Source organism: Corticium candelabrum, chromosome 5 (genome assembly GCF_963422355.1).
Source record: "Corticium candelabrum chromosome 5, ooCorCand1.1, whole genome shotgun sequence".
NCBI lineage: Eukaryota > Metazoa > Porifera > Homoscleromorpha > Homosclerophorida > Plakinidae > Corticium > Corticium candelabrum.
This window is the reverse complement of record NC_085089.1, coordinates 819,820-840,419: the sequence shown is the minus strand read 5'-3', so window position 1 is coordinate 840,419 and position 20,600 is coordinate 819,820. Positions and strand designations below refer to the sequence as shown.

The 20,600-nt window shown below is 43.5% G+C and overlaps 3 protein-coding genes across 4 annotated transcripts; 2 read left to right on the top strand and 1 right to left on the bottom strand.

The window, feature by feature from the left end:
• Nucleotides 1–1,692: 1,692 nt before the first annotated feature.
• LOC134180592 (uncharacterized protein K02A2.6-like) lies at nt 1,693–2,898 on the top strand. Its single transcript, XM_062647773.1, has one exon. It carries the CDS (start codon nt 1,693–1,695, stop codon nt 2,896–2,898), a length of 1,206 nt encoding a protein of 401 aa, XP_062503757.1.
• Nucleotides 2,899–5,970: 3,072 nt separating this feature from the next.
• LOC134179827 (dual oxidase-like) lies at nt 5,971–18,850 on the bottom strand. 2 transcript variants are annotated; one of them, XM_062646803.1, is made up of 15 exons: nt 18,711–18,850; nt 16,184–16,345; nt 11,131–11,318; nt 10,835–11,054; nt 10,599–10,765; nt 10,373–10,530; nt 10,122–10,317; nt 9,868–10,065; nt 9,626–9,804; nt 8,241–9,565; nt 7,892–8,182; nt 7,454–7,828; nt 6,703–7,361; nt 6,484–6,639; nt 5,971–6,412 (listed from the first exon to the last, which is right to left on the bottom strand). In XM_062646803.1, the coding sequence occupies exons 2-15, from the start codon at nt 16,341–16,343 to the stop codon at nt 6,161–6,163; spliced, it is 4,524 nt and encodes a 1,507-aa protein (XP_062502787.1). In that variant the 5' UTR covers nt 16,344–16,345; nt 18,711–18,850; the 3' UTR covers nt 5,971–6,160. The 2 variants fall into 2 exon arrangements, with proteins under 2 accessions (XP_062502787.1, XP_062502786.1); XM_062646802.1 differs by lacking the exon at nt 18,711–18,850 and adding an exon at nt 16,868–16,942.
• Nucleotides 14,458–15,775, top strand: LOC134179828 (uncharacterized). Its single transcript, XM_062646804.1, has one exon. The coding sequence runs from the start codon at nt 14,482–14,484 to the stop codon at nt 15,601–15,603; it is 1,122 nt and encodes a 373-aa protein (XP_062502788.1). The 5' UTR covers nt 14,458–14,481; the 3' UTR covers nt 15,604–15,775.
• Nucleotides 18,851–20,600: the final 1,750 nt, after the last annotated feature.

Here is a 20,600-nt window from a genome sequence, read left to right as displayed (position 1 = left end):
GATTCCGTAAAATCTTCCACTTTCTTTCTGTGTGCTATGGACAATGATGCGGGTTGGACGGCGTCTCTCATGACATGTGGAACATCAGTTCAGTATAAACTAGATACTGGAGCTCAGGCAAACATCTTACCTAGAGAGACATACCGAAGACTCAGTCAACGGCCAGCACTGAAGAAGACACAGACTAAATTGTTAACTTACGGATCGTCAAGCACCCTACCAGTTGATGGACAATGCATTTGTCAGGTTGCTCCTGAGAAGATGGTGCCAGGTACCTTCGATTTTTTTGTAGTACCGTTGTCGGCTGAGCCACTACTGGGATTGAAATCGTGTCAGGATCTAGGTCTGATTAAGCGCCTGTGCACAACTGAAGCGCCCGAAAATTCTGATGTTTCCAAAGCAGCTGAAAACTCAGTGGCACGAGATTACATTGATATCTTTACAGGCATTGGTCATATGAAGCGCTATCCTTACACCATTCAGGTGAAGAAAAACTCTACAGCATATGCAGCGACTGCCTCGCGTAGGGTACCGTATCCTCTTCTTGACAAAGTTAAAGCAGAGCTGCAGCGGATGGTCGAGTCTGGAGTTATTGAAGAAGTCACAGAACCCACAGCATGGGTGAGTCCCGTGGTCCCTGTGCCCAAGAAGAATGGCAGCGTCAGAATCTGTGTGGACTTGACACGACGGAATCGTTCAGTTCAAGAAGAGCAATTTCAGCAGCCTACAGCAGACCAGCTGTTTGCGTCTCTTCACGGCGCTAAGTATTTCTCTACATTAGATGCGGCATCCGGATTTTACCAAATCCCCTTGTCCGAGGACTGCTCGTCATTGACCACCTTTATTTCTCCCTTCGGTCGTTACCGCTTTAAACGCTTGCCATTCGGCATCACGTCAGGCCCTGAGGTATTCCACCGTGCAATGCAGCACATTTTGGCTGGGCAAGCGGGTGCAGAGTGTTATATGGATGACATCCTCGTCTGGGGTTCCACGAAAGAAGAACACGATACTCGACTGAGGGACGTATTGAATCGAGGTAGAGATCAAGGAGTCAAGTTTAATCTCTCGAAATGCGTTTTTCTCAAACAGCAAGTCAAGTTCTTTGTTCATGTGCTGACAGCGGACGGGGTTAAGGCAGATGACAACAAAGTTCGTGCCATCACAGACATGACGCCTCCTTGCGACAAGGAAGACCTCTGTAGATTCCTGGGGATGGTGACGTACTTGACCAAGTTTTTACCGGGGTACTCACATGTAGCTGGTCCTCTGAGGGACCTACTGAAAGAGGACGTCGCTTGGTGTTGGACATCTGTCCAAGAGGAGTCTTTCCAGCGACTTCAGAAGATGGCCGCAGATACTCCAGTCTTATCGTTCTATTCCCAAGACGCTCCTACAATTGTATCAGCAGACGCATCGTCGAGGGGTATTGGAGGGGTACTTCTCAAGGTTCAGGAAGATGGCCGTAGAGCGCCCATTTACTACGTTTCTCGATCGCTAACCACCACCGAACAACGGTACTCACAAATTGAGGAGGCGCTGGCTATGGCATGGTAATGTGAGAGATTTCGATGTTACCTCTTTGGTCGTGACACGCCTTTTCAGGTCGACACTGATCATAAGGCTTTGTTGTCAATTATGAATAGTCAGAGCTTGGATCAGTGCCCGCCCCGTTTGCAACGTCTGCGCCTCCGAATGATGCAGTATTACTACAATGTAGTGTATGTGCCGAGGAAACAACTTGTCGTCGCAGATGCCTTGTCCCGTAGCCCAGTGAAAGTCGGGGTTCCGGACGATACTGTTGAAGAGTACGTGTTTGGAGTCAAAATATCATGGCCTGTTTCAGACGAAATGCTGCAGCGTATTAAGGGGGAGACAAGGCACGATCCTCAGCTCTCAGCTCTTTTGCTCATTGTGCAATCAGAATGGCCTTCGTACAAAGGACAGCTACCAGAGCTCATAACACCGTTTTGGGACAGTCAACACCTCCTATCTCAAGTAGATGAAGTAATCTTACGAGGTTCTCAAATAGTGATTCCAAAATCCTTGCGCAGCCACGTTATCAACCTCGCGCATGAAGGTCACTTGGGCATCGTCAAAACCAAAACACGGGCTCGTGAAGTTGTCTGGTGGCCGGGGATGAACAGTCAACTAGAACAAGCAGTTTCAAAATGTGAAGCATGCGCCCAGTACCAAAACCAGCAGCGCAAGGAACCTCTCCAATCGTCAACATTGCCCGGTCGTCCATGGGAGCGAATCGCAATGGACTTGTTTTCAATTGAGAATTGCAATTACTTAGTTGTGGTCGACTACTACTCGCGATTTCCGGAACTGCAACGTCTATCCGGTTTAAAAGCTGCAACCGTTATTGAAAGTCTAAAGGGGATATTCTGTAGAAATGGAATACCGCAGGAGGTTGTCAGCGATAATGGACCGCAGTTTGCCAATGAACAATTCCGCCAGTTCTCCCGTCGTTACGGATTTAAGCACACTACATCGTCTCCACGGTACCTCCAAGGGAATGGGCTAGCGGAACGCACGGTGCAAACGGTTAAAGATATTCTGAAGAAAACTGCGGTAACTCGGGAAGATCCACACCTGGCCTTACTGGCGTATCGAACGACACCTCATAGCAGCACAGGGATCTCGCCAGCTCAATTGCTGATGGGATGCCGATTGCGCAACACGCTACCGTCTGCTCCAGGTCATCTCCAGCCTGAGACTATATCCAGAGATGCTGTCGTGTCTCAGACATTCAAAGCAAAACAGATCAAGCATCAACTTACAACCGACATCGAGGCGTTCGTACACTCCCACAGCTACTTCCAGGAGATTATGTTCTTGTATGGAATGCAGACCAGAAACAATGGCGAACTCCAGGACAAGTCAAGAGGCAAATGAATGGAAGGTCATACCGGGTGGTCATACCAGGAGGATCGGTAATCAGAAGGAATCGTCATCAGTTGAAATTCCGTCGTCATTCTACTCTTAACGTCAATGGGATAGTTGGCCAGCGGATGTCGATACCACGATTCAAGATGAAGAAAGATTGCCAGAAAATGCCGTTGCCGAAGGTGAAGATGTCGACAACCCCCTGGTTCAAGTGAGACAACCCCAGGTTCAAGTGCCCCCGACGACTACGAGATGTGGACGAGAAGTACGCCCTTCGGCCTGGCGAAAAGACTATGTTTCGTGACGGTGTTTTGAACTGTTGTGTTGTGTTGGCGCTTTGAGAAAAAGGGAGATGTAATGTACAGTACGCTTGGGAATGGGTAGCGTACGTTAGAAAAAGGATGTTAAGTAATTACCTTGTGTTTTCTCGGTCTGTACTTAGTCTGTAGTGATTTACTTTTACAATACAATCCGTAGCTTGGAACGGATGTTACAGGTAGACGACACTCATCCATGCGCAAGATGTGACCCAATAACCGAAGACGTCTCTGTGTCAGCATGGTGGAGATTCTTTGCAGGTGGGCTATCTTTCTGATGGAGGTGTCTCTCTTCCGTCCCATAGGGACACTCCAAGGATGGAGCGGAGGCTTCTCACCACAGAACTCTGCAAGCGATGTATCTGCGGCTCCAGAAGTACTGCTGTTTCCAAACCATACAAAAGGGTTGAAAGAACTACAGAGACAAAGATGTTCAGCTTGGTACTAGACTTGATCTTCTTCTGGTGCCAAAGGATGCGGGTCACACAAACACACACACACACACGCACGCACGCACGCACACACACACACACACACACACACACACACTCACTGTGATAGGACAAATTGTGGCTTCAGGCTAAAAACTGTGACCCCAGACAAAAACGGCAATAAACTGTTATGTAATAGTTATCAGTTTGGATGATAACAAGGTATCCAGAGCTTGACTGTTTTGTTGACAAATATCACTTAGTTAATTAATAAATCCTATATTCACAGAAAGAATATGAGAAAAGGAAATGCAAATTATTGTGATCGTTTCCACAACAGTTGGTTGACTAAGAGTTGGTGCAAAGACAACTCATAACATACTTACTTGACGAAACATTTGACGTTAAGGTTAGACTGAAACTGTGGAAGACTTTGTAAAGACAGCAAGGCATCGTCTGGATAAAATGTTACTGTGCTATGTCAATAACTCAATGCTTGAAGCCTTCTGATGAGGGACCAACAGAAACATTTTTGAGGAGATGACTACTTTTGTAGAGTAGAAATGTCTTCGGATGTTGCAGCCCCTCGGTACCTCTTAGGGTCACAATTTGGGCTCCTGTGTCTAGTTCAACATGCAGAAGACTGACCAGTTATCTGATGATGATGACTAGCAGGACACCTTGACTTTTCATATTCAAGTGCCATAATTAATCTTCAGCCGTTCTCCTTTTGTTTCAATATTTGCTTGTCCAGTTTCTTGTTTTGCTTGGCTTGTTTCCTCTTTTGTTTTCCTGATTTCTTCTCTTGCTGTACACATTTCATCCTCCGCTCGTTTTCTTTCCTTCCCCAATTGCACCGTCACCTTTCTCTCCTCTCTGTCCAACTGTACCACCCGATCTTTCAGCATTTCCATCTCTCCAACATCTGTAGCAGCAACTAGCCAATCATATCAATCAGTCTAATTAGACAGGGACTGGTTGCTTACCTTGGGGGCCTCTTCGTATCCCCTGGGTATTCTCTGTTGTCGTCAGTTGTTCTACAACGTGTGGTTGTCCGACTGTTTTGAGGATGTCACAGAAGACAGGAAACATTTCTGGCGGTCTCGTCGACAAGACGTCGATGAGTATAGACGACGAACCTTGTCGTCGTGAGTGACAAAGTCGCTGCGAAGAGCGTCTATATCACCTCTCGACAGAAATCCTCGTTCATACAGAAGATGGTGAATAGAGAGTTGAAACGGAGACGATCAGATAGGTAGACATAGTTGCTTCTCACAATTAACACACCATACATCGCCGTCTGTCTCAACACGAGAAGCAGAACGAGCAGACGAAGCCATGACGCAACTCAAGACACCACACCAGCCTATAAGGGTCATAAGAGCCCCCAACAAACTAAAAATTGTAGGGATTAATTTTACTATTGTTGGAACAACAGGAGTTGAAACACTACCTATCACTACTTGTTTGGCTAAATACCCCACAAAAATACTATACCTAAAGCTAGCACATCCAAGGGGAGACAGACAGACAGACAGACAGACAGACAGACAGACAGACAGACAGACATTGTGGCATTTGATCCCGACAAGGGTTGCAACGTTGACCTGGATATATCTCTGGCACACCCTTGGAGCTCTGATATTTTTCCAAGATCATCTGAGTCAGATGGTGCTGCTGCAGAAGGAAGAGAAGAGAGGAAGAAGGCAAAATATGCAAAGGAAAATCTACCAGGTGGATCAACAGTCAGGTTCATTCCCTTAGTTATAGAACATTTTGGACGATGAGGTGAGAGGGGAAAAACTTTCTGGAAAGGATAGCCAAGAAGTCACGCGATGAACTTGGTCCACCTAGCGCTGCTGAGTAATGGTATGGCAGGAGTGTGCTCTGATTGTAGGATCAAGTGTATTCCTAAAAAGGTGAGTGCACCTATACTAGGATTAATTAATACACACACAAGATCATGGGACTATACAACATTTCTAGTTATAAGTTCTCAAAACTAGTATACAACAGCATCCACTCGACATAGTGGAAGTGCATGCCTACTAAGATCATTTCTAGCAAAAATCAGAGGGCACATAAATACTATATAAAAGACTGATGCTTTCTCTTCATTCTTGCAAGCAACGTTAGTATAAGTAGATCAAGCAGTCTTGTATATAAGCAATGCGTTATGACAATATATTTGCACAATTACTTTGAAACATGCTTTGTTAAAAGGTGCTCATCCATATAAGCAGTACACTGTACATATGTTTGTGCTTACAAGTAGTCACATAATACACATTATTATTGTTTGTCAATGTTGGCCGAATTACACAATTGAAATATTTTGATGCAAGTTCGTATACACTTGTTATTGTTATTTCTTGACACTGACAAGATACACTGCTAACTGCTATTGTACTACTATATGATCACGAGTGCTATGCTACCTCAGCTGTTGACTATACTGCCTATTACAGTTACACAAGAAAAACACAACATGGTACATGCCAAGCGGTCACAACTGCAAGCTTGCTAGAAATTCTCATAGTGATGCAATAGGATAGGACATTCGTATTCATTCTCCTTGGAGCAAGCAGCCTCTACAGACTTGGTCATTGGAGGAGGACCACAAGAAAACACTCCAATACGCTGGACATCACTGTGACGGCCCTTTACTTTGGCCAAGAAAATGTCAAACGGGGGTCGTCCAAAGTGAGTAATTGATTGAAGACCAGTGAAAAGAGAGCGACCAGAGATACGCTCAAAGTGGCGTTCACATATATACTAGACACAAATCGGTAATTCACCACCCTAATTAGATATAATTCCAAACAACGGTCTGTTCACTAACTTACCAGCATTGTGGTCCGTAGATCAAACTTGTGATACGCTTGAGTAATGAATATGTGAATTTCCACCATGTTTCTTGAATCTGCTTCTTCAACCTCACGGATTATCTCTGTAAACCATTCAAACTGTTTCTGTGTGCGTGTAACCCATAAGAAATACATCTAAAGAGAGACAAGATTGATACCATGCAGACATGACTATATTTGAACAAACGACTGCCATACCTTCTTCAAGGAAAGCTTCCCGAAATCATTCCTATTCAAGTTGACAACACTCTTCAGGATTGATGCAAATGGTGTGATGCCAATTCCCCCACCAACCAGTATTGACACTTCATAACGATGCCAGTCTTGGTGGCCTTCACCAAATGGTCCATCTATAAAAAGGCGTGGATATGGAACATTGGAGTACACATTTTTCAAGTTATTTGTCCAAGGACCAACAGCACGAACGTGTACACTTAGGTGCTCTTCATGAGGAGCAGATGTAAGGGTGAAAGGATGGTACTCGTTTTTTGACAACCCCAAACAAGCTATTCGAACCCATTGGCCTGATTTGTAGTCAAAGTTGGACGGTCTCTTGAAGACAATGCTTAGGACGTCTGATGGTAACAGCTCGGCCTTGATGACAGATATTTCGATGTAACTGCGAGAAGAACTGATCAGTTTGTCAGCAACGTACAAACATGCCGGTCCCAAAAAGAAGAAGTGGAAGAGAGGAGCTTGAACCAAGCGGCCAGCACCGTGGAGAATAAGAAGAACGTAAAATAGTATGTAGAGACGATGGCTTGTCCAAAAGACATTGTAAATGTAGCGGCGAGCTACTGGAATAGCAAAGATGTAGATAACAGCTCCCACAATGACAAGAAGAATTGCAGTGACACCTGAGACATACATCAATCAACCAGAAACATGTACATATACGACGGCATGCACTGAGACTGTTAACAGTAACAGTATAACAATGTACATGTACCTGTAATGGTGTTAAAAGTCCAGTACTGAAACTTTGGCAGTTCATCTGAAAAATGGTAATAATCTCTAAACAGACATGTGAGATCATCCGCTGTCTGAGTGGAAATATGATAGAAGTTGAGTGCATGACCGATGATATGCAACAGAGTATACAACAAAGCAGCAATGGCAATGTGCTGGTGAAATCCATGCAGAGAATCGAACGGAACAAAGCGGTTAAGAGGAGTTTCACGCAAGTAAGTAATCATGTTCCGGCACATCGGTAGAAGAATGACAGAGTAGGTGAACGCCATGGTTGATGCAGCACCACGAGTAATACTCACTCCATAACCGGCTATTCGACGAAGTCCAGCATGTTCTCGTTCAACAGAAAAATCTAAAGAGACAATAGACTTGTTAGAACAATATCTGCACTAAAAGTTTAACATGACTAACTTACAGTAAGCTCTCTCTGCAAATATCAAAAGCACAACAAGATGAAACAATGCCACCCAGAAAATCTGCAGTTTGTAGTTGTCTATAAAGCGAACGTATCGCTCCCATCCAGTGGCAGCAGTTCCAGCTTTCTCCCCTTCATCCGAATCTAAATCAATGGCTGAATTTCGAGGTGACCGAAGTCTATGCACTTCATATGCAGACTCCAGTGCAACTTTTCTATCATGAAGACTTCTTGTATGCACAGGAGATTTGCACTTGCTGAGTGAAAGTCCTGGCAACTGCAAGTGATCACCTAGTGTTAATTGCATAATGCTTGGTCACCAGTAGTAAAAGAGAAATCATACACTTACCAGTTACAATCATTGGGGATAGCCTTGAGTTAGACAAAGAAGATCCATCATGGCTGGGAGTAGGAGTGACTGCACTATAAGCTCCTTGGTTTTGCATAAGAACTTTGAAGTCATCAAATGTCAAGTAATCTTTGGAGTCAAAGTTGCTTGACTGAAATATACTTTCTGCCATTTCATCCAATTCGTCAGGTCTTACGCTAGTGTTCACAATTTCCAACAAGGATCTGGTAACTCTGAAAAACTCTTCTCTCTCTAGACTCCCTGAATTGTCTATGTCATAGAGATTAAACAAAAGCATCATCTTATCATCTACACTGCCTTTGTTGAACATCACCAAGAGGTCCAGCAGCTCGCGAAAAGTAACAAATCCATTGTTATCTGCGTCAGCTAGACTAAACATTTGTTCCACAAACAATGAGTTTGTTGTCATTCCCATAGTGCCTGAAAAATCCTCTTTTGATAACTCAAAGTCAAGAACCAGTTCTGTGACCTTTTTTCTGCCTTTGCCTTCAACTTGCCAAGCCTGAGAGTTTTGTGCACATGCAAACACTTCACGCATAAACTCTTCAACTAGCTGCTGTCTCTTCTGTCTCGTTATAGCATTGGACAAGATGTAGTGATTGTCGTGCTGATTTATCACTTCAACAATAATATCTCTTGGTGTCAAGGTCTCTAACAGCTCACAAATAAATTGATCACGACCAGGGGATGAATAAAAGCGCAAGATCAAGTCATGTCCGTTTTTCACACGAGCTAATAAAAGAGTAGAGTCGTTACACGGTTGCCATATAATGATGTGTCCATGTGTAAATAAGTCAATTCTTCTCAGTGTTGCTCCATCACCATTGGTTACAATCAGTTCACATCCCTCCTCAGTTATAACACAAAGAGTTATCTGCCTGGTGCCTTCGTCAGTCATTAGTTCCCAACAATGTGCTATTGTTTTCCAATTTCCACTCAGTTGTTCTGGTTTCTCAGAACGAAGAGGTTGTTGTACAATTGTGTTTCTCATAGCTCTCCTTCTTCTGCTAACGACGACAGCAAGAACGGCAAGCAAAAGCACAATCCACAATCCTAGAGAAGAAAATGTCACGATATATGGTGTCTCACTACCAGTAAAGTAGTCAAATGTCTTCATTTCAGTGCAATCATCCAACATGTCCTCGCTTAGCTGAAAAGAAAAATGGCATGGACTCGTAGAGTCAGACGCCAAGTTTAGAAATACATTAGACTGAATATCATCTGGTCCGATGTCAGTCACATTGATGATAAGGTCATACAAAGTTGTTCCTCTGATTAAATCAACTTCTTCATCTGTAAATAGTCTAGAGTAGAAAGAAAGAGGATTAAAGTGGATTTTCTGGTAAATCAACTGATTTTCTGACCCGTTGGCTTTGTTTTCATACCAAAACCGATCGGCATCTCGAATCCTTTCAAACTGATCAAGTATAATGGCTCTAAACAAAGGACCTGGCCCTGACATTGTTGTCTCCAGGAGACCCGCTGGCCAAATATCTAAATTGTCAAAACTTCCATTGTACAACCAGCTGAGATTTGAAATAGCCTAGCCAAAAAACATTAACATGAAACATCGTATACCGATACACAATAACATAAATTGTCGTACAAGTCTCATATGTTCCAACTCAGGGTAGTGTGGATTACTCGTATCAAAAGCCTCTGGATTGATGTCTTGGAAACTAGTCATGCGATCCAATCCATACTCTTCTCGAGCTCTGTTATAATCAGGCAGTCCATGATCCCGTCCTCGTTGAATGTTAAGTGCCATTAAATCACGTCGTGAGAACTCAAGTGGGCCAAATACCTAATGAAGAAAATCTATTAAATCCAACATTATCCATCCAATGCTTCTATCAATACCCCTCCTCTCAAATCTTCTGTAATTATGTTATCTTCTCTTTCGGTTATTTGGGTAGCCATTCCCATTAGCAGTGGATCAACATCGGTTTCCTCGACTGCGTCTTGTGGATTCCAGTATGAATTGCATGTACGAACAGCAACATATCCAGCTGCTCCAGTGGCTTCAGTTGTGTACATGATACTGCAGTTTTTGTGCCTAAGATCCAATCAATTAACGTAAAGTTCCTACTAATAAATACAAGTTACAACACCGTCGGATCACTCCTGGTGGCACTATGGTGTGACCAAATCTCATAGCAGCTGACTGAAACACGTGCGTTACTCCAGGGTGGATTGATGGCTTGTATCCCTTATAAGAGGAAGGTTGGACACCTAAGAATATTGGCAGCCAGTCTTCAAGAACAATTTTCTACATATCAAGGTAAGGATAGTATATAAGGCAGACTTCTGGAATTAGCAAGTGCAGGATGGTGAGACCTGATGTAAAGCAATTGTCCACTGCCTTGCCCGATTGAATACAAGTTCATCGTCCCAGTTAGGATGTTGAGACTGAATCCAGTGAGCATAATGATTATGAACACGAAACCATAGTATGCCCATAGTCAAAAGAAACGGATTCTCATTCCCTCGTGGATTTCCCAGTCCTGGCACACAATGTGTTCTTCTTACATTTAATATAACTACTACATGTAATTAATCAAATCCCTGCTTACTAAAAAATCTTCGTGAACTTTTCAATACATGATCTCTAGGTGGTGGGGGATTAGCCATGGGTAGACCAAGATCATTACGAATAGGAAATCGACAATCTTCAACTCCATCTTTTTTATCACAAGCCAGACTGCCATTCTTGAACGATCGTAAAGCATCTGCCCAAGCCTTGGCTACTCCATACATAAGACCACCATCAATCCAAGGTGTGATTTCATTCAGCTAGACATACCAAATTTTTCCAATTTTTAATGTGACGACAATACACAGCAAGATTCATGACAATTATTTACAGCACCTGCGCTCGAGGCACATTTGGGTTGTAACCAGTGTACATGTTGTAGCGTGTACGCAGGAAAGGCAAGACTTTGTTTCCTTCACCAGTGGAATCATACAGCTCATTACCAGTTGGTATGTCAATGTTAAAATATTCTGGCGGACAGCCAGGCCGCTGTGCATCAAGGATTTCTTCTACAACTTGCTGACCTATACATAATCATATCAGCAAGATTACATAAACCATACTGAAAGCTAAAATCATAAGGCACGTTTCCACTATAGTGCCTAAACCGGTTTAACAAGTGGTTAAAGCTGCTAGTTTAAGAATTGACCTGTTTCCACCTGCACTAAACCAGTTACATTTTAAACCTAAACCGCTTTCTTAAACCTACTTCAAAGTAGGTTTAGCAAAGTGGTTTAGGTTTAACTGTCACGTGACAGTAGCACTTCTTGACAACACTGTTTTGATGATGTTGACTATTTTCCTGGGATAAGATTGCCTAGAAGATGCAAGAGTCGCTAACTAGGGAAACGAAATCAGCAGCTACAGAGAGAGAGAGAGAGAGAGAGAGAGAGAGAGACAGAGAGAGACAGAGAGAGAGAGAGAGAGAGACAGAGAGAGAGAGAGAGAGAGAGAGAGAGGCAGAGAGAGAGACAGAGAGAGACAGAGAGAGAGAGAGAGAGAGAGAGAGACAGAGAGAGAGAGAGAGAGAGAGACAGAGAGAGAGAGACAGAGAGAGAGAGACAGAGAGAGAGACAGAGAGAGACAGAGAGAGAGACAGAGAGAGAGAGACAGAGAGAGAGAGACAGAGACAGAGAGAGAGAGACAGAGAGAGAGACAGAGAGAGAGAGACAGAGAGAGAGAGACAGAGAGAGAGAGAGAGACAGAGAGAGAGAGAGAGACAGAGAGAGAGAGAGACAGAGAGAGACAGAGACAGAGAGAGAGAGAGAGAGAGTGGGAGAGAGAGAGAGAGAGGGTTACAGATTTACTGGTTTGATTTTCTCTGGTTTTCTCCTCGTAGTCGTGCTGCTAATGCAGTCTTCAAACTCAATTTGTTGTCCGATCGTTGATTGTCCTGTCAAGAGATATCGTCATGGCGAACGCCAACGGGTTTTTGAGCACATTCGAAAGAATCATGAAGCCAGTACAATACCGGAGGACTTTCGATTACGTCATTCATTGGAACCATGCCCTTTTTGTGATAAGCTGTACGTTTCTAGGTGCGCTTTCACGGGCTTCAACGCTCTTGCAAGACACAGCAAGGCCTGCTCTAGCAGAAGTGCACAATCAAATCTACAGGCCAACAGCTTGGCAGATAATCTTGACACAGCGACGGCTGCTGTCTCGTTTGATTCTTCAAGTTTGTCCGTTACAAGTCTGTCCAATACGTGTAACAGGCAGGTCACGGAATTCGAATTGTCATCCAGCCGCCGTTCATTAGCTGATGAAGCCATTGCATCATCATGTGTACCTCTGGCTAACACCCTTAGCAACGGGGAATTGCTACAACTACAGTGGAATGGAAGAGGTGCGACTGACACAGACATGGGCCAGACATCAAATGTCAAGGGTAATGTTGATCAAATCAGTACATCACCAGCAGTCAAATCACCCGGAAGCAGAACCAAGGGTTGGGAATTTCTTGACAACTTAGATTTTGAATCTATTAGTGGGTCAATTATTCCAACTATTTCGAACGTACCTAGGCATCTACAAGCTTTCTTCAGGGAATGTTGTGCTATGTCTCTAGTGAAACTTTCAGAAAACAGCAGTGACCTGTCAGCGTGGAAACTATTTCTTCTAACACCTAGGTTTCTATTGCAACCAGTGACTCGTGGTGGCAAATGTGGCAAGAAAGAACATGAAAGCCGATATAAAAAGTTCAGAGAATTGAGGTTTGACGAACTTTATCACTCATCAGTGCCTCGTCCTGACGAACGTCAAAATAAGTTTGAATGCCCTGATTCTGATAGTGTTATTTCATCTAGCTTGATCAGATCAGTCCGGTCAAAAGTGAGAAATGGAGAAATTTCTAGAGCAGGCAATCTCTTAACAAGTTCAGGTTTGGCAACTACATCCCTTGAGACTTTTCAGCGTCTGCAAGAAAAACATCCACAACGCAAAAATCTTATCTCTGAAGAACTAAAGCACCACAAACCCACCTGCTCTCCAGTCCAAGTATCTCTTTCTTTGTTCATTTCAGTTCTCAAAAATTGTCCGAATGGATCTAGTTGCGGTTTCAATGGCTGGAGATTTGAACATCTAAAATTATTGTTAGATTCTGACTACACCACGTCTCATTTGCATTCTTTGTGCAATAGCTATTTATCAGGTTCTGTACCAGATGTTGTGGCCACTACTCTAGCTGGCGCAAAGTTGATTGCTTTGCAGAAAAACGTGAATGATGTCCGACCAATTGCGGTTGGTGATTCTTTTCGACGACTGACGGCCAAACTTGCATGTCATCAACTCAAGAAGAAGATTTCGACTTTCCTTGCCCCTCATCAATATGGAGTTTCAACGCCGGGTGGAGCTGAGCTAATGACACATCTCATTCAGGCATCTCTGGAGGAGCATCCGGAGTGGATTGTTATTAAAACTGATGCAAAAAATGCTTTCAATACTGTTGATCGGTCTGCCTTTTTGTCTGAAGTTGCTTCAACTTTTCCGGAACTGTATCCATTTGTGGCGCAATGTTATATTCCTCCAGCTAAACTCACTGTTCGAGTGGGCTGTAAAACACAATTTATATTGTCCGAGGAAGGTGTACAACAAGGCGATCCTCTAGGACCCCTATTGTTTGCCCTAGCTCTTCAACCAATACTGATCAATGCAGCTAAAGATCACGAGTCAGTTCTTACGCCTAGCTATCTCGATGACAGCATGATTCTAGGGCCAAAAGAGGAAGTGATCAATTGTTACAACAATTTGAAAGTTAAACTATCTAAAATTGGATTAGAATTGAGAGAGGATAAATGTGAAGCTTTCTCACCAATCGGTATCCATGACTGGCCTCTGAACATTCCTGTACAAAAGAACGGCTTTGTTGTCTTAGGAACTCCTATTGGATCCCTGTCTTTTGTTAAAGATCGGTGCATGAAGCAAGTCAACACTGCCAAAACCTTCCTATCAAAACTTCCTTATATTGACGATACACAATCCGCAATGCTAATCCTTCGTTACTGTGGAATTCCAAAGATTTCACACTTACTTCGATGTGTTCCTCCAACGGTTACTGCTGAGGCTACGAGAGATTTTGACGTAGCAATCATAAATACTTTTGAGACCATCATCGGCTGTAAGCTATCTGAGCAACAAAGGGTACAACTCTCCTTTCGATTCAGTCAAGGTGGATTCGGTTTATCTCAAATGAGTGTTACTGCTCCATGTGCTTTCTTGGGAGCTTGGGCGAGCACTCTACACCAGCTTCCTTTGAGAGTGCCCTCTTTAGCCTCTTTCTGTGATACAGTCATTACTCCAGCTAGGATTTGTGATGATAGGGCTCCTTCAGTCTATTCAATCGCCGACCACCTGATCGATTCACTTCAGGAAATAAAACTTTTTCACACTGATAGACAATCTTTGATCTCTTCATTGGCAGACTTGCCTAATCAACCCTTCAAACTACAATCCAGATTGTACTCTCGCCACCTTGACACTCAATTTCAGACCTTCCTGAAAGGCTGTTCATCTGAATATGATAAGGCAAGAGTCATTAGCTGCGGTGGGCCTATTGCTGGGAGCTGGCTGGACGTTATACCAAATACGCAGGAATTCACTATGAGTAACATGGATTTCCGTGTTGCTTCTTTGTTGCGACTTGGTGCTCCTCTGCCAGAATTACAAGCGTTAGACAACTGCATTCCTCAATGTAAACAACCTCTTGACAGTAGTGGCTACCACATACTAACGTGTAAATGGGGAGGGGGAATCATTCGACGCCATGATCACATTGCAGATTGTTTATACAAAATGCTTACCTCTGTTGGATATCGATGCAGAAAGGAGTTGCCAGATCAATTCGATGGAAAACAAAGACCAGATGTTGCTGTCTATGACTATAAAGATGGAAAAAAACTTCTACTTGACGTTACCATTGCTCATCCTGCAGCTAGGAAGTACATCTCTAAAAGTCATTCAGTAGCAGGCTTTGCTGCTACAGAGAGAGAAAAGCAAAAGAACACAAAGTATCTTTCTAAATCTAGAGAGTTGGGGTATCTTTTCAAACCGTTTGCAATGGAAGTATTTGGCCGATGGAGTGATTCAGCCCAAAATTTTTTATCGGAAACATCAAAGTTCGCAGCTTCATCTTTACAAATATCCAGCGCTGAGTTCCTCCACATGTGGCGCCGACGCTTTGCCACGTGTCTTCAAAAAGAAAACGTTTCCATCATGTCAGAAAAGATGAAATCGCTTGTCCCAAAGACCACTGTGGATGCCAACTTTCGTCAGAAGCAGCCTGTCAGATGCTTTGGACTTGACTTTAGTTAATTAAAGTAATTACCATAGTGCATGCTTAGTTAGAATCTTATGTAGTTCGTAATCTATGTAGAGTTCTTCTTTAGTCATAGTTTCGTTTTAGTTCAGTTGAACTGTTTTCAGCTCCTCCTATAGCTTGTTGAAATTGTCTGCTGTATTTTGTTGATGTTGAATTATCTAAATAGAGAGAGGGAGGGAGGGAGGGAGGGAGGGAGGGAGGGAGGGAGAGAGAGAGAGAGAGAGAGAAAGAGAGAGAGAGAGAGAGAGAGAGAGAGAGAGAGAGAGAGAGAAAGAGAGAGAGAGAATGTCCTTGCATGGTCATCGTCATTCCAATTCCTACTAGCAGATGCTGAATCAGTGAAAACCAACAGTTGCTCCGACTCGGTGACAAATCAGCCTAATATCAAACTAAGGCATTCATACACGGTTTTTGCACATCTCGGATGTGCAAGTTCCTAGTGGAAACAGTCGTTTTCTGGAACTGGTTTAAGTTTTAAACGCATTTAAGCTAAACTAGTTTAAGGTGCAGCTAGTAGAAACACGGCCTTATTAACAGCTAGAGCTATAGTTTTGTATACATTCTTGTACATACCAAAGAATGTCATGAGCACGGTACGATTCATGTAAGAAGGTTTGCCTGTTTTCCCTTTCATTACATATTGACTGATGGTGAGAGGATTTGGTCTTTCATAACCTGAAGGATGGTAGACACCATCTTCATATGCATGACCAAGACGTCTGGTCAGAGTCATATCTGCACCAATGGAAACAACAGAAAGAGAAAGTCATTTAGAGAAGCAGCTCTAAAGTATAAAAGTACAATGTTACAAACATATTTGAGCATATATCATACTTCCTTCACTTAGTAAGTCTGCATAATCAACAGATTGATCAAATACTACTCTTAATTAATACCCATTGACACGAGCTCTCCTAACCGGGCCAGCGCGGGCTGGCACGGGTCAGTGCTGAATGAAATCGTTGTGTGAATGCGGGCCGAGCCGTGCTGGCCTTGGCCCACCACAACTTGCTGTGCCAGCACGGGTTGGCCCAGGTCAGCGCGGCTTCAAAATCGTCATGTGCATGCGGGCCAAGCCAGGCTGACGGCCACGCGTGCTCAATACATAGGGGAGGTGTCCCTAATGTGAGACAGTTGCGGAGGCGTAGGAATTCTTTGCAATCTTTGTCAGCAAAAGAGAGTCTAGCGGTACTAGGCTGTACGTTAGGTAGCACCTCTATGACCAGTGCTGGGGTACATATTTTATCTCCTCATCACCTGCTATCGTTGGCGAGAAACTGGACATTCTTCATCGAGAACACGGAAACGCCTTCCAAAGCCCGGATGCACTTAATGTGAGACAGTCGATTTTTCTTTTCTGGAAAGTTGTTGTTTGCTCATACTTTTGCACAAGTACAGCAGTCGGTCCTTGTTAACTGTCAATACAACCAGTTCGTTTCTCAAATTGTCTGTGATGGCAGACCTACGTCTAGAGTGCTTTTCAATGTCAGTCATGTCTAGTGAATTTCAAAGCAGAACGGTTCTGATTATTATGTAAATGCACAAAGGAAATCGAGTACAATCGCAAAATTTTCTACAGAGTATAATTACCTAATCGGTATCAGCTATACTCTTCCTACTACCTTTCTACCTTTAAATGTTACATGTGTAAAAAATAGAAATTGTAGTTATTTTAAACTGTAGTGTTTGCTGGTAATGAAAGCTAGCTGTTGTGATTGATATTGGAATAAATAATGCTAATACCTAATATTACATATGAAACATCAGTAATTTATTGCTGTTGGCTACAGCAGCCTAGTAGGACTACACTGTACTAACTTGCAGTGAAGATTGCTAATGCGAGTTGAATAGAGCTGTGAATTCAGGCCTGACCAACTGCAAGCACACGATGTAGCCGTTTTTGGCCCATTGAAATCTGTGTGGAGGAAAGTAGTGAGAGAGCACAAACTAGCCACCAGTACTAAACAAATTTCTAGAAACGTATTTCTGTTTGTGCTCTCTCGTCAACTCTTTGCTGGATCATTCTTGCCTGAACACCTCGTGAGTGGTTTTCGAGGAGCTGGAATTCATCTACTATCATCTTTAGCAATAAAGATCGAAAGACAAAAAACAGCAGTTCCCTTTGTACATCAATTAGCTAGGTAACTACTATTCCAGCAAATCCAATGGCTCCAACTGTTACCGCAACCAGACAGAGGGTTGAATTGTATTTCACCAAATATTTTGAGCAGAAAGCAGAAGAGAAAAAAAGCAAAAGCAAAAACAAGAATCAGACCAAAGCATTATGGAGAAGCTCTCACAGAAGATGATACATTTGAAAGAATTAAGCAAGAGTGAGACGAGAGAGAACAAAAGAAGCAAACAAAAGGTAGGAAAATAAAACAAAAACAAGAGATCATACCAAACAGGTTGAACAAGTAGACAAAAACACCTGTCAAGAATGTAAAGATCATTATGATAAACATGACAATACAAGTGACTTCTAGCTAGGATGTGACACTCCTGGACGCTGCAAGTGATATCGTTATTGGTGTTCGAACCTCCGACAAATTATGCCGGATGAAACAGAGCCCTTCTTTTGTTGTGTTTGTCCAAATAATAGTTACTAAGTAGTCAGAACATATTCAACAACTACTAAAACAACAAGGTAAATTTAGCATAGAGGCTACAGGGTCAATGTATAGATGCGCACATGTAAGATGATCCATATAACGTCTAAAAATAGCAAAGTCACAACCAGTGCAATGGAGCTTGGTAGTCTTAGGGCGCGTTCAAATACTAATTCTAGAACTGGACTTGTAGGGGGGGGAGTAAAGTTCTATAGCGTTCGATTGGTAGTTCTGACAGTTCTAGAACAGTTCTGCCTAGCGAGCTGGAATTGTTAGAACTGTCACGCCCTAAATGCAAAATTCCCGGAGGTTGACAAAGTGAATGATGGGTACAGATGCTGAGGCCGTTGTGGACCTTCTTGTTGGAACTGATTACAGTGCCTTCTTGGCGCGAGCAGCTCCAAAAAACCGAAAGCGAAAGCACTGCTGATGTTCGAACAGACTACAACAAGTGGAGTAGAAACGTCATGCTACTTCGTATTGACGCTTACCGTAAGTATGAGCCTTTGCGCATGCTCAACTTACTGACAATTCTAGGCGTTCGTTTGTTAGCAAGAGTTCCAACAGTTCTGACAGTTCTGGAACTAGTATTCGAACGCACCCTAGACCCTGTAAAAGCTTTAGTTAAACGACCAAATTGGAATACACAGGCAAAACTTATACAAATTGCAAAATTATTTGACACAACCGCCACAACGTGAATGTTTACAAGTCGAAATCATAGCGCAGTTCTACTCCAAAAGAACAACATAAAATAAGCTACAACTAACACTGAAAAACAAGGTCTCTTTCACCTACCGGAGAAAAAATTAGCACCCAACTGGAGGCCTCCAAGACTAGAAATCAGACTGTCTCGCGTTAGGTACATCCGGGCTATTCAGCTAACACGTGACAGCTTGCCGTAAAATCGTCATATGCCTTTACAAGCGCAACACGATTTGAAAGCCAAGTCGCGCGTCTCTGGATTCCCCAACTCTAGAGGTACAAACTGAGAAACTTTAACTGCAATCAAACTTCTAGTTTGGAAGCAAGCTGCTATGTTTAGTATCCTATTACAGAACTGTCTCACACTAGGGCCACCTCCCCTACGAAAATGGCGTGGTCAGAACACGAAACCTTGTACCTCATTGCATTGTGGGCTGAGGACAGCTTCCAGGTTCAAATTGAAGGCTGTGCTAGAAACAGGGAAGTTTACGTTGAATTAGCGGAACAAATGAAGAAAGCGGGATACTTACGAACGGGTGTGCAGTGTCTCTACACAAACAACATAGCTAGCGTGCGCGCCAAGGAACACGCTCACTATAGCGACTGGCTTGCTTTTCTGTACACGTCGTGTGAATAAGAGCTGGCTCGCTTTTCTAGCTCGGGCTGGCTCGGCTCGGCTCGGCCCAGTTTGGAACTGTGCTCGTGTGAATGGGGTACTAGCGTGTCTATAGTAACTGATACACTATAGAACAAAATCAATAGTTCTACTGTAACTTCCTTGTCATTAGGTGCATAAAATCGCATGATATGACAGCAATTTATTTTTTAAATGTTGTTTAACAACGTTAGACAAAGTTGATTCCACCCCGGAGTCGTGCGCGGTGCCGTGGCGCGCTTTGTAGCCAAGGGCGGAGTTATCCGCGTGAAGTGCTATATACTTGGCACTGCAGGCGTGTTGCGGTCATTGTAGCAATTGCAAGCGTCAACGCTTCAGAAAAATTTGTTGTCAGCGCTCCCAAAAAATTGTGGTGGAAGACCAGGATAGCCCGTCGGTGACCATGTCCTTGGCTGAACATAAGGGCCTGATGGCAGAGACGTCCAAAGAGGCTACTCGGGCTGCTCTGAAAGAAGATCAAGAGAAACTCGCCTCTCAATCTCAAGCTGCCTCAGATACGTTTGGAGCTAGGGGAATAATACATAAAGTGCAGCCTACTATAGGCACCAACGCCGAGCAGCGTAGCAGCGTAGGACATAGTCTCGCGTAGCCAGACCCCTTTTCCACTGCGTCCTCCCCGGCGAAATGGGTCTGGTGAACGGCCTTTGATGTCGGTGTGTGCCGCGTAGCCAGAAATCGGCTATCTAAAGACCGAATTTGGTTTCTTAAACGCTTCACGAAAGACGAGACTGGTATGCACGCAGTGCAATCCTATCTCATTAGCTTCTCTTGTTTCGTAGAGAACAACTCGAAGACTACAGCTTTAGAGTCGTTGCTGTTTGTAAAATCTGCATGTTTACAGCAGCGATTAAGCGCGGCCGCGGGAACGTTGACGTCGACAGGCTTCGATTTCATGCAGCCACGATCGACGTCGTACGATCTAGCGTTGTGCGCTCGTGTCACAACGGAGACTGAATGCGAACGTACTGGATGGATGCGAACGTACTCGGTGCTGTTTGCT